Source organism: Typopeltis vanoorti, chromosome 18, assembly GCF_054136105.1.
Source record: "Typopeltis vanoorti isolate ZY-2024b chromosome 18, IOZ_Tvanoo_1.0, whole genome shotgun sequence".
NCBI classification, from domain to species: Eukaryota; Metazoa; Arthropoda; class Arachnida; order Uropygi; family Thelyphonidae; genus Typopeltis; species Typopeltis vanoorti.
Window position 1 is genome coordinate 36,812,041 of NC_143566.1, and position 12,828 is coordinate 36,824,868.

The following is a 12,828-nucleotide window of genomic DNA, read 5'->3' on the forward strand; positions in this document are numbered from 1 at the left end:
TAACACCTCTTTCTTCATCTTCTAGCATTATTCACACTTATATTAATAGCAAGCATTCGTTTGTGTCATGTAATTGTCGCTACGCTATTATTCTAAATAAATACTGACGCACCTAACAGCCCTCGAGAACAACGATGTGTTGTTGTCATTTTCCATTCTAATATCTCGCGCTTTCCTTGTTAATTTACACAACTACTGTCAGATCTTTATTGATACACATTGGCCGTATTCTTTCTGCAGTTCATTAGTACTGTTTCGTTTTCTTTCTCTCACTTTAGGTTTACTAGTACTACAGCATGTATTGGATTAACCTACTACGCTCTAGAGCTTCCAGGAGATATTTATCACAATTTTTCCTTTGCGTCTATCTCCGAGGTGTGTGGCGTAGCATTGTCGGCAGTGATGCTGTGGTGCTTTGGAAGACGATGCGCTATGTTCCTTAGTTGTGCCTTAGGGGGAAGTTTGTGCCTTGTCGCCGCAGGTGGCCGAACTGGTAAGTTAGTAAGAAAAGTGAAATGGAGTTTAGAACAATTCTTTGAGTGCTTCTATCTTGTTAGTTGGATACGTGTCATGAAAAAAAAAAGAACTTTTCAAAGTAGCAGATGTAGTGGATTATTTTATATGCCGTAGAAAGACAAGTAAACGGGAATCGTGAAAAAAAAATAAGATTTTTCTAACTCCTGTTGCAGTTTTTGATTAAACCAGACTGTTGCAAGTCTAGTTCTTGTTTTAAAAACTAGAATTGTAACCTAAGCACGCTTTCATTGTTGTAAATATGAATTCACTGCAATAATCAAACGGTATTATAATTACGCAAAAGATCTTAAAAACTATTCAGATTACAAAATAGTTTAGAAAATTTTAATCAAAAACTTCAACTTATTTTTAGATTTCCAAAATTTTATCCAAATACATATTTCTAATTCAGCTTTCACTTTTAAATCTTTATATTCTTCTTATTAACTCTTCCATGTTACGATTCTGATTTTTTTCTAGGTCCCACACTGTCTCTGGTGCTGTATATACTCGCCAAACTTTGCGTTCATTCGTCCGCGGCGGTCATACCTCTATGGACCAGTGAGCAACTACCTGCGGTAGTTCGTGACTCAGGTCATAGCATGTTAGATATCAGCGGCCTTGTTGGCCAAATTTTCGTACCAGTGTTGTTGTATCAGGTGAGTAAATCACTACTAATTTTTTTGTGAATGAGAGAGTTTCGTAACGTGAATTTTAGGAACTAAAGCTCAGCAGTTGCCAACTGCTGAGCTTTAGTTCCCAACAGATACGTTGTCATGTTAAGAATCGTGAAGTTTAGGATAGAAATAAAACTGTAGGGTGTACGTAATCCGCAATCTCTCTCACACAAAGGAATTTGACGGTCACCTGAGCATGAATTCTTTTTCTTCTTCTTTATCAACAATTGCTCCCATAGAAACTGTTAGGCCCAGGGATCAAAGTTTTCTGTATTTCTTTTTATGCTGTCAAATTCTTTCTTCATGAACATTGCACCAGTTCAGGATTTACTAGATCTTTACAAACTGGTTTTCCATCTTTACCGTGGCCTTCCTCTTGGTCTCTTCTCCTCAATTTTTATTTTATACATTATTCTTGATATTCTTTACAAATTTATTAACATTATATATCCTAGCCACTTCAAGTGAGAGTTCACATGTATTTCTTCGCCAATTTCTAGTCCGAAAACTTTCTTAATGTAAAACATTTCTTATTCTATTTTTTGTTATCATTTCGTACTCTATCTTTCCTTATTATAAAAATAACTTTGAAACTCCAGTTCAATTATTAAAATAAAACGTGACTGAAAATTATTGTCCGTTTTCCAAACGAATTTATGGTGTATCCTCTTAACGTTTGGTCTTTTTTTCTGTTTAGCCATAATCTGCATCATCATAAGTGCTTTCTGATTTTAGCTCTAAGCCTATGTTCGTATCACATTGTTCACTTCCTACAGTTTCAAGATCCAAATTTCAGTAAAAAATATATTTATATGAAAGTCTCACTATTAAAACTGATATATAAATTAAACAATACTGAAAAAAGTGGTCATCACAATGAAATATAAGGAATTAATGAACTTCAATTTCATTAATTGAATAATGAAATTGAAATATAGTGAAAAAATGCGGAAAATTAAATATTAATGCTTTTCAATAGATCCCCACTATTCTGATGGTAGGCCAACAAATATCAAGACGATATTTTCTCTCTCGCAAGTGTTTGGTGCATATCCGATATCGATGAATCACAATCTGCAAGGCAAACACACATTCAGTATTGATCATCGCGCTCTTGTTCCACCACAATTTGTGGATTTTCAGCTCCCGAATCAACTATGTTGATCTGACTTTCCAGAAACATGAAAGGTATTCTTATCAGCGAAGACAGTGTAACCAAATATGCAGTGTAGACATCCGCGATGTATTTCCTGTGCACACTCCTTCCAGTTAGATTTATGCAAAATATCCTAGTGCGTAAACCGTGAAAGACGTAAGTCTGCAACTAGCCCATGTACTGTAGAATCTGTAGAATTCTGTAGAATACGTACGTTGTACGTATTCTACAAAAGCTACATTGAACGTCTCCTATAGTGCCTCAAGTCGTTTTGCATCGATTGCTTCCTCCAACACAGAGAACCCGTTTCCAACAATTGTTAGGCCATGCCATTATGCTGGAGTTAGTCTATATGTGTGCTTGATATTTCTCTGTACTTTAACTACAAACTTGAATTCGACAAGCATAAACTATATAGTGTTTTATTTAATTAATTTATTTATTTATTTTGCTGCATTGTAAAGATATCATTTTGACACTCAAGTACGCATGCCCCATGAAGTGGATGCGATCATCTACTTGCTCTGAGGTCCACTAGAGCAGATGAATTTCTGCATCTGTCAATAAAAAGAATGTGATCCTCTCAATGTGGGTGTACGAAAAATAATTCATCGTTGATAGTGATTTTCATTGAGGGCGCAAGTAGATAGTGAAGAGAGAGTGCAAGTATATACGTAAGAATGCTCATAAGGACACCAGAGAAATCCAAAGTTTTATAGATTATCTCTATAAAGATGTGTAGGCCACTTCGAACTCGTCCATCTGACTATTTAAAAAGATGCAACACCCCAATCAGATTGATGACTGATACTTCAGACTCTTCGTTTACGATTTCAAACCTTACAATCCAATCCATACAATAATTTTCTGGGCAACATAAAACATACCCTCGAAAGGGTTGAGAATATCACAAAAATTTCTTAGACCTCAGAAACAGCTACAAACAAACGCCGTTGTCCCCTTTCGTCCTGTCACCCATGTTTAAAGTAGGCTTTTTTTTTGTCAATAATAGTTTTATCCACTCTAAGATCACTTGGTAAGTCGGTTTTGTTACGCAGTTCCAATTCCTGGTGGCCGGCATCTACAATAACGCATTTTTTGTCAGTTAATACGCTGATTTTATTTATGCAATGCTGTGTTCAAGCATCCTAGAGCATTTAACTCGCTGACATGTTTTTCAATATTCCATGATTTCTTGTAAAATACAGACACAATGCACTGGCCTAATAACCTTATCTGCTTTGGGCGAAATGCAGAACAAACCCTAGACAGAACATACTGATTATCGCGGCAAAAACGTGATTGCAAAAATAATGGGTATAAAAATATGATGAACAAGAATAATGCAAAAAAATAATAATAATAAAATTACGATCAACAAAAATAATAGAAAAAAAATTATCATAGACAAAATATTATGGGATAAAACAAAGAATAATGACTGACAAATGTAATAGATACAAAATTATGATGGAAAATATAAATTTTGTCTATTATTTTATCAATTATCTTTTGTTATATTAAATTGCAAATTATGCATTTATATTAAATTGCAAATTACCGCAGGGGAAAAAATTGCCGTTCCTACCACTCGCTACAATGGGGACCCTCCAACTTGTAGCTGCAGTTACAGTACTGGGTCTCCCAGAAACCTTTTATCTGAAGTCATTACACACTCTGCAAGACGCAGAAGAACTTGGGAGGCATTGGACGTGGAGAGACTACTTTAGGATTAGAACTATCAAGTAAGTTAAAGTATAAGTTAAGTAATTAATATTTGTGGAGAAAAAGATCGATCTTAAATACAGAATGAATTTAAAATAACATGAAAGTCACCTTTGATTAACCAAGAATTTTGGACAAAATATTTCTTTCTAGTTAATTATTATGACATCACCAAGAATTGAGTAATTTCTTTAATACAACAATTATCCTTAATACGCCATAATTCCTAACATTTAGTAATGAGAACTACTACAGTTATCCTTGACAGTTAAGAGCAATACTGTTATTATCAAGAGTTCATTACATTCAAACTCGCCTTAATTATGACGATTTATCAAAATATTGTTATATTCAAAACCGCGTTTCTTAAGGTTTATTAACTCCGGCATATTTTGAACCCTTCAGATTTAAACGGAAAATGATTCAAGGTAAACGAGTATTAATCACGACCAATCCACATGAAAGAGGGAGTCCTGAAGAATAACTTTGCAGCATCTATCGGTAAACAATAATTAATGTTCGAAGTAGTTGATGAAAGTAAATACTTTGACTTAAACTTTTTCGCTTTAAAGCAAAGTCATTTTTGTTTTTCTATTTTTTTTTTTTTCCCCATTAAAACGATTCTTAATCAATCCTCTTCACCCATCGAATAGTTCCCAATTATCGCAGAAGAGCTTTTAAACTCTCCGCCATCGCAACACGTATTCAGTTGGCTCTTAGTCATTTATCACGATAATGATTCAACAAATAACAGTTTCAGCTAGTTCTATTTCGATGCCGTGGACTTTTATATCTGAAACAAACTCAGTAATGGCTGGAATTATGTTTCCTACAGGAAAACTTCTTACGTTACTTTCGTGCCATAAATCAAAGACAGACTTCGTTCCTTTTTTTCCCCAGTGTATAAATAAAGTGGGCGATAACACTGACTGTTGAGAAGACCGAGAAGATTTAGTGACTTCTGAAAAATTATGTCGATTTACGACAATTGCGCTCTGTTATGAAAAATAAAAGTGTTAGGTTCACTCACGTTTACCCACTACAGCCAAGTACTTCTTTCTCTCCTGTAAGAAACGTCAATTTTCGTTGAAAGTAGCTTACTTAGCTGCCACGACACATCTATTTCCTTAGATCAACTGCTGTATAATCACGAATACTTCTACGGCGCCATATATGTTTTTTCCTTTTTTTTATGTGGTCATTGAACTTTTGGTTTCTTACCTTAAAGCTTTATAAATAATAATATGCGGGGATAGATCTTCGCTGCAATAAACTGAAGGAAGCAGGTCACTAGCAAAATATCTGAATTGGCTATTAATAGATTTTAATTAAAAAAAATGATATTTTAAGTTTAATTTTATATCATTTACTATTCTAACATTAAAATGCTGTTGTGTTGTGTATTGCTATGACAATTAATTAATACTAGGGGGCTCCGCTCCCTGGCGCCTACGGCGCGTCCAACCTTCCCGTGTTCCGGACTCGTAGGCCAGTTCTCCTTGAATTCTGATGACTCGAATTTTGAAAACTCGAAAGGGGGGTTCGGCCCAGTGGTGAGCTATAATGGGCTCGCGCCAGCCTTTTGTTATATTTTTCTCAAATTTGCGAGCCCCTTGTTCTTGTTTAATAATCTTGTAGAACTAGAAAATACCATCATGGAATGTATACATGTTACTATAATTGCTACTTTAAATTCATATGGATTTTCTGATAACTATATAAAAAATCATTTCGTTGCATTTTGTTCTGATGGAGCTAGTGTAATGTTAGCAATCAGACTTCTACAAACATTTCCCAACGTTGTGATTTGGCATTGCGCTCATCGTTTACACTTAGCATTAGACGATTCGATAAAAAACAGTAAAGAAATAAATAATTTTGAAATATTTATGGATAAATTATATGCTTTTTATCATCAATTACCAAAAAATCAATGAGAATTAAATACGATTGCAAAAGACCTCGCTATCGAAATTTTAAAGATCGGCCGTTTGTTTGCACCACGATGAGCAGCTTGCAGTTTGCGAACGGCTCTTGCTGTGTGGAGAAATTACCGCTTTATGCAAGCATTTTGCATCGAACGATAAATATAAGGGCTTTTTAACACGTTCATTGCCAACCACGCGATATCGCGCGATGAGAGCTCTCACCAAACGGCCGATCACGCGTTATCGCGTGGACGTCGTTAACTAAATAAAAAAAATTTTTTTAAATTTGGCCACCACACGAAATTCCAATTTTCAGCTTGGCAATGAAAGTGTTAAACCGGCTTCTCAATTTGAATTTTTTAAAGATCTAGCATTAATGATTGATATCCTACAGGAATTACCAAAGTCGCAACTTAAGTATTATAATGGCTAAGTTAGGTTTTTTTTCCTGCTCGACGATGTGAGCCCTTTGTTAAAATTTTTATAGCTCACCACCCTCCCCCCTGGCATCTACAGCGCCACCACCCCCGCCGAGTTCCGGACCTGGTAGGCCGGTTCTCTCCTTGAATTCTGATGACTCGAATTTTGAAAACTCGAAAGGGGAGGGGTTCCGGCGCCTACTCCCCCCCCCGCGTTCTGGACTAGTAGGCCGGTTCTCACTGAATTCTGATGACTCGAATTTTGAAGACTCGACACTCAAGGGTAGCCCCTGAGTTTCAAAACGTTTCAAATAACTTGACAAATAAACGTTACATAAAACGGCTTATCATTTTATATATATAGGGTAAATTTAAACCGAGTACACAAAAATAATTGCATGAAACGCCTATGACTTATTATTATTATTTATTTATTTATTTTTTTTTTTTTTTTTGCAAATACTAAACAAAGTGTTTCAATTTTGTTTCAGATTAGAGCACAAAAATGGAATTCTTAAAAACAAAGGCCAAATACCTCAGTCTCCAATTCTGAGGTAGGAAGTTTTTTTTAGATATCTCTCAGGTTCAATGCTGTTTCTGTAGATTATTGTGAAGCATACAAAAAATATTCATTTTTAAACGTAAGTTAGTTCAATGTACTCAGTTGAAATGGAAGAAAACAATTTATAAACATCTAAAAAAAAAAACTTTCTCGTGTAGAATGGCTTGGGGATCTAATTTACTCGTCAGTAGAGGATGACAGAGCATTTAGAAAATGAAGGCATTTAGGCATAAGTATTAGATCTATTAAAACAAGACGTTAGATTTAAACCTTAAAATATACAATTTAATTCGAATTTTAAAAAAGAGAAAGTTATATGGAATTTAATTAAGTTAATGGTTACAAATAGACTTTAGGTCTTATAATTGTATTTATATATAAAGTAGTCTTCGATAAAATTTAATAATTATTAAAAAAAAATCTTATGTTAAGATTTTTTAAATATCTTAACATATTTAAATGTTAAATTTAAATATGTTAAGATTTTAAATTAACATATTAAATATGTTAATTTAAAATCTTATGTTAAAGCTGGTGTTGTGAGGAATCTAAAATGCTGCTTTTCTTTTCTTTTCTTTTAGTCTACTGAGGAAAAGAGACAGTCTCCGATGTGCTACTGGCGGGAGTGATATCGAGGTATATGACTCCCAATTGCAACCCATCTCAGCGGAAGAAGCAGTTCGAGTCACTGTACTGTGATTTACACCACTGTTCGATATACCCCTGTGTCAAAAATACAAAAAAAAAAAAAAAAAAAAAAGTGACACCTGGTAGCTGAGACAAGAACTTTATATGTTTTATGCATTGGTAACCATAACAACGCCAATTTCTAATACTGTGTTGTCCTTGTCCATTTTGATATTCTTTGCTGCCATTTTGGATGTTCAGCCTTTCAATACTTTAGTATCGTTCCAAGAATAAACACTTCTACTAAATTGTTTGGATGTGTATGTTTTTAATTCTCCGTCTTTTTGTGTAACATTGGACTAATACTGAAGAAAAATATACCCGGCTATCATTACCTTGCATACGACACTTACGTCAATTCATTCTAATGTTTGTCAACAATCAAACAAGAATGATTACAAGGCAAGGAAACTGGAGAGACAATAACTTTCAGAGTATTTCAACGAGGTGTAATAGATGACGAATATGTATCAAATACAGTTGCAATAGCTCTGAGGAATGCGCTATATGAATTAAAAACCATTGCAGGAGTCAATTCAAATTAAAAAAAAATAGGAAAATGAAATTGGCAATGATAAAGCTTCTTTAATATGGATCGTAGGGTGGTCACGTGATCCGATTACACACACACTTTTGTTTCTCTCTCTCTGCTCTCGCTTTTATACTTAGCTTCAATAGAAAAGTTAGTCAAAGTTGCTTAAATCAATGAACCTTATATGTGTTGCGTCAATGTGCAGGCTAGGGAAAATAATAGTTTCAGAGATAATTTGCCGATCTATTCTTTGTCACGTGATCAGAATAGAGGCCGAAACAAACTCGACTGCTTACGTGGTCGTACATACTAATCGTGTATGTCCAATGGTCACACTGGGACTCTGTTGACATTGCTTTCAGCAAATCGAAGCTGTCATTCGCTAAGCAAACGTCAATGAATCCGTTGTGCAATGAGTACAATAAATAGTTCTGCATTCGTTGGATCAAGTGGAACAACATTCATTATTCTACTCCTTTATATAATATAACTGTAAGTCTGTGGAATACAGCAGATGCTTTTCGACATTTTGTTGACCATATCGATACAGAGCATTTCAGCGATTCGAACTACAAGCAGTTAAAGATGATATTTGCGCACAGTTCTATTCTGTTAGTATCCACAGATGCATCTGGGAATTGTATTCAATCGCTTTATAATTTCTGGAATTATCTGCTTTTATACACTGTTAATACATAAGAACAATTGGAATGCATCTGAAAGCTATTCCATAATATATTATTTATATAATTTATATATTTCATAATATAAGAAAACAACTGAATCTCGTCTGGAAATTTTTTTTTAAATTTTTAATTAAAATACATCATTTACATTATTATGTAACTATGCAACCTTACAAAATGATCTCCATTCATGTCTGCATAGTTTATCTTAAGAGCTACGTAATACATTAATTTAATATCATGATTAATGTATTAAATGATACTATTATTATCATTTAACATATTAAATGATATTATAAAAATTCTCAAGGTGCCGCTCATATTTCTAATTTGAGAACACATCTGCATCCGTAGTGTTTATACATGTATACGCATCTTCAATTTAGTCAATTGACATCTGAAGATGTTAGGTTTATTGTTTCTTCTACCTACTATAGCTCCATCTATATCACGTTTAGTGAATTTTAATTTTTTAAAATGTCTTCTGTGTATACTCGTCTTTTCAGGATACTGAAAAGAACAACTTACAATCTCCTTCCCTCCAGCCACCCCCGCAGGATTGCTTTTTACGATTTATGAAAAATCTCATTGAAATGACCTCTGATGTCAGGATATTTATGCAAAAGTTTATCAGTTCACATAAACTGCATTAGCGGTGACAGACGCAAACAAAATGATGATGGCGGCTTTCTTTTTTCTTTCATGAAAAATAGCTGTGTTAAATGAAATGGATGAGCAATGAAATCAAGTAATATTGATCCTTAAATATCACATTTGGTGATATGCTTTCTATAATAACCTCGCATATACGATGCATTTTTTTTCGTTTCAGTCAGAAATACAGATGTGTCAATGTTTCCATGGTAACAGTTAGTTTTGCTTATGTGGTTATTCACATACTGCCAAATGTTGGGCACCTGAGTACAATTTCTCCACAAATATTTCTACCTGGGAAACCAAAAAAGCGATATTTTAACGTTACGCATGAACCATGTACTTGTTCGCTAGCATCATACTTTTGAATAACTAATAAATTCATGAAAATGCACTTCATCATATAGATGATGCCCTTTGGTCTTTCTAACCAAAGAAAGACGTCTTTCTAACCAAAAAGACGTCGTTTAGAAAGTCTTTCTAATAGAAGTCTTTATTAGAAGAATTCTAATAAGTCTCTATTAGAATTCTAATAGAAGTCTTATTAGAAGTCTTTCGGTTAGAAAGTCTCTTTGGTTAGAAAGTCTTTTTGGTTAGAAAGTCTTTCTAACCAAAAAGACGTCGTCTACACCAACTGAGAAATCGCTCTGTGCATCCGAATCAAACTTGATATAGGTGCCAACAACTTTTACTAGCAACTATGTCGAGTTTGATTCTGACGCACAGCACGATCTTATTCGGTATAGACGATGACCTTTGGTTGGAAAAACCTGAATTCGAATCTTTTCTAGAATGCTAAGAGACTTTATAACGGTTTTTCATCTGAAGAGAGCAACGTAAAAAAATATGCCTAACTGGTTCAGTCCACAAAACCACAAAGAGTATAGAAAGACCGTTCTGAATGTGAGCACTAAGCCGAAATTATTTTCTGAAATTTCCCAGAGATCACTCTACCTGCACCAGAGAGCAGAACACGATAGAATGCCATGGATCTTTAAGTTGGAAATACCTTGGTTCGAATTCTGTTCAGGGTACAAAAAATATTTCAAAATGGATTGACATCTGAAAAGAAATGAATTTTTGCTATCTGGAAGTTGGGACATTTATTCTGCGAAACAGACATACCGACTAGAAAATAGAAGTAACAAGTTATGAAGATGGATTAAAACCATGTCTGAATCAATGTAGATTTTTTAAACTTAAAACAGTTTTTCTCATATGCGCTGTATAGTTTTGTTTTGCCACTCAAAATGGTTCCATGCAACGTCCTCGATAAATTTTAATAGTGACCATCTATCCGAATTTCATTGATTTCGATCAGAAAGAGTTATTATTTCATAATTCTTAGTTATTTTTATATATATTTTAATCAGTCTTTAACCTAAAAGTAAAAATCGCTCTCTTTCAATGCAGTGCATTTGATTCAATAGAAGAGCCCGATGATGCAAAGCATAATTGTTTTAACATGCATTTTGCAGAGCGCTTCTGTAGTTCGTAGAAACCGACTACATGGTTCTGTAGTCGGTTTCTACGATGCCTTTTGGCTGAAGAGATGTGGATTTGGATCCCGTCTAGTACGCGAAAAACGCCCGTGTGAATTTTTCAGTTGAAGATGATTTAGCTTGTGTCATACGGAGGAGGCAAGGTTTTTCATTTCCGGAAACTCGGGTTTTTCAGCCGCAAAACAGACAAAGCTAGAAGAACACATGCAATTTACAAACACAAGATATTATTATGTAGAATTTTCGATTGTCAGATTTTCGCCACTATCAAGATGTCTGGGACAAATTTACCGTATTCAACAGCTTTATGGAATGCTGGTAGGTATGAAACAAATCGAAAGGATCAAAGTTTCTATTAAAAGGTAAGCCACTTTTTCAGCATATTAACTGTACACATAATTTTGTTTTATCTAAGTTTGTCACTATAAATGGTCTTATTGGAATAAAAATATTTCTTCTTCTTCGACATGTATTAGTCTACTGCTGGACGAAGATCTCCAATTTTCTCAATTCCAATCTATTTTCGGCTTTTCTCTTCCACTGCATTCCAGCAATCCTAACAATTTCATCTTGCTATCTTATCTCTTCCTTGGTCTTCCACTTTTCCAACTGCCATCCATGATTCAATCATTTATGTTACTTACAATGTGTCCAGCCCTCCATTTTGGATGCATAATGTAAACGATGCTGTCCTGTACACTTGTTCTCGATCTTAATAAATGGGAGGTTATTCAATTTTTCCCACAGAGCATATTTTCTTTCCATTATTCTCTGAGTAACTTTCAATTAGTGAATCATATTTTGACATTTTGATTTAAATCCTAAGTTTTACTCTCATATGTAATTACAGGCAAGACACGCTTGATCGAAAGCTTTCTCCTTCAAACTAATGGAGATATCACCTTTGAAGATATCGTTAAGCCCCCAGTTATTGTGTGTAGCGATTTTTCCCACTTCTCTATATGCCAATACAAATTCTTTTTGGTGTGTGTGTGTGTGTGTTAAATTGTTATTGATCATTATTTTCGTTTTCTTCAAATTCATCTTCAAACCAATTTGAGTAAACACTTGGGATAACTCTCTTAATTTTGTTTCATCAGCAAAACCCAGATAAGTTGCAATCTGTCCAATTAATTTTAATTTAAATTAAAACACCAAATCTCAAATTTCATTAACTTTCATCCAGTCAGTTTGGATTCATTAATATCCGTTCGAATCATTATGGAAAAATAATAATAATAATGAAAATAAAATAAATAAATTGCCGATTGAAACCGAAATTGAAACACATGGATTATTCTTTTCACATCCTTATAAACTAAGTGATATTAAATTTCATCTGTCCAGATCGTAGTTATTTCAATATATAATTTCGACCATTTCGATTTACCTCTCTCTCTCTCTCTCTCTCTCTCTCTCTCTCTCTATCCAATTGAAAAACAAACTGGATATGGTCACTTTTTTTAATTTAAGCATTCTTCCTTCTTCCAAATTTCAATGAAATCCAGGAGACACAAGATAATTTTCTTTATAGAAGGAAGAAAAAAAAAAACGAACACGAATCTAATAACAATTTATGAGTTTTGAGAAACAATAAAGAACCAACTTCTTTACTAGAAAACTATTCGGTTTAATAGTTTCAAAAAAAAAAAAAAAAATGAAATAAATCGAAATGGGCGATTCTCTTCCAATGCAAAAACGTGGCGTGTTGTTCTTGGCACCATCTGGTGACTGTAAGACAAACTGCTGTTGCAAATTTTATATATGTCTGAGAATGCCAAAAT

At 34.1% G+C, this 12,828-nt stretch overlaps 1 protein-coding gene across 1 annotated transcript in view; it reads left to right on the forward strand.

The window, feature by feature from the left end:
- LOC150096593 (beta-alanine transporter-like) overlaps positions 1 to 12,828 on the forward strand; it is a 93,380-nt gene that overhangs the window by 48,060 nt on the left and 32,492 nt on the right. Inside the window, exons 5-6 of the mRNA XM_090408655.1 lie at positions 279 to 493; positions 997 to 1,175. Of these exons, the coding sequence (XP_090264781.1) occupies positions 279 to 493; positions 997 to 1,175 (394 nt within the window). The remainder of the gene's footprint in view (positions 1 to 278; positions 494 to 996; positions 1,176 to 12,828) is intronic.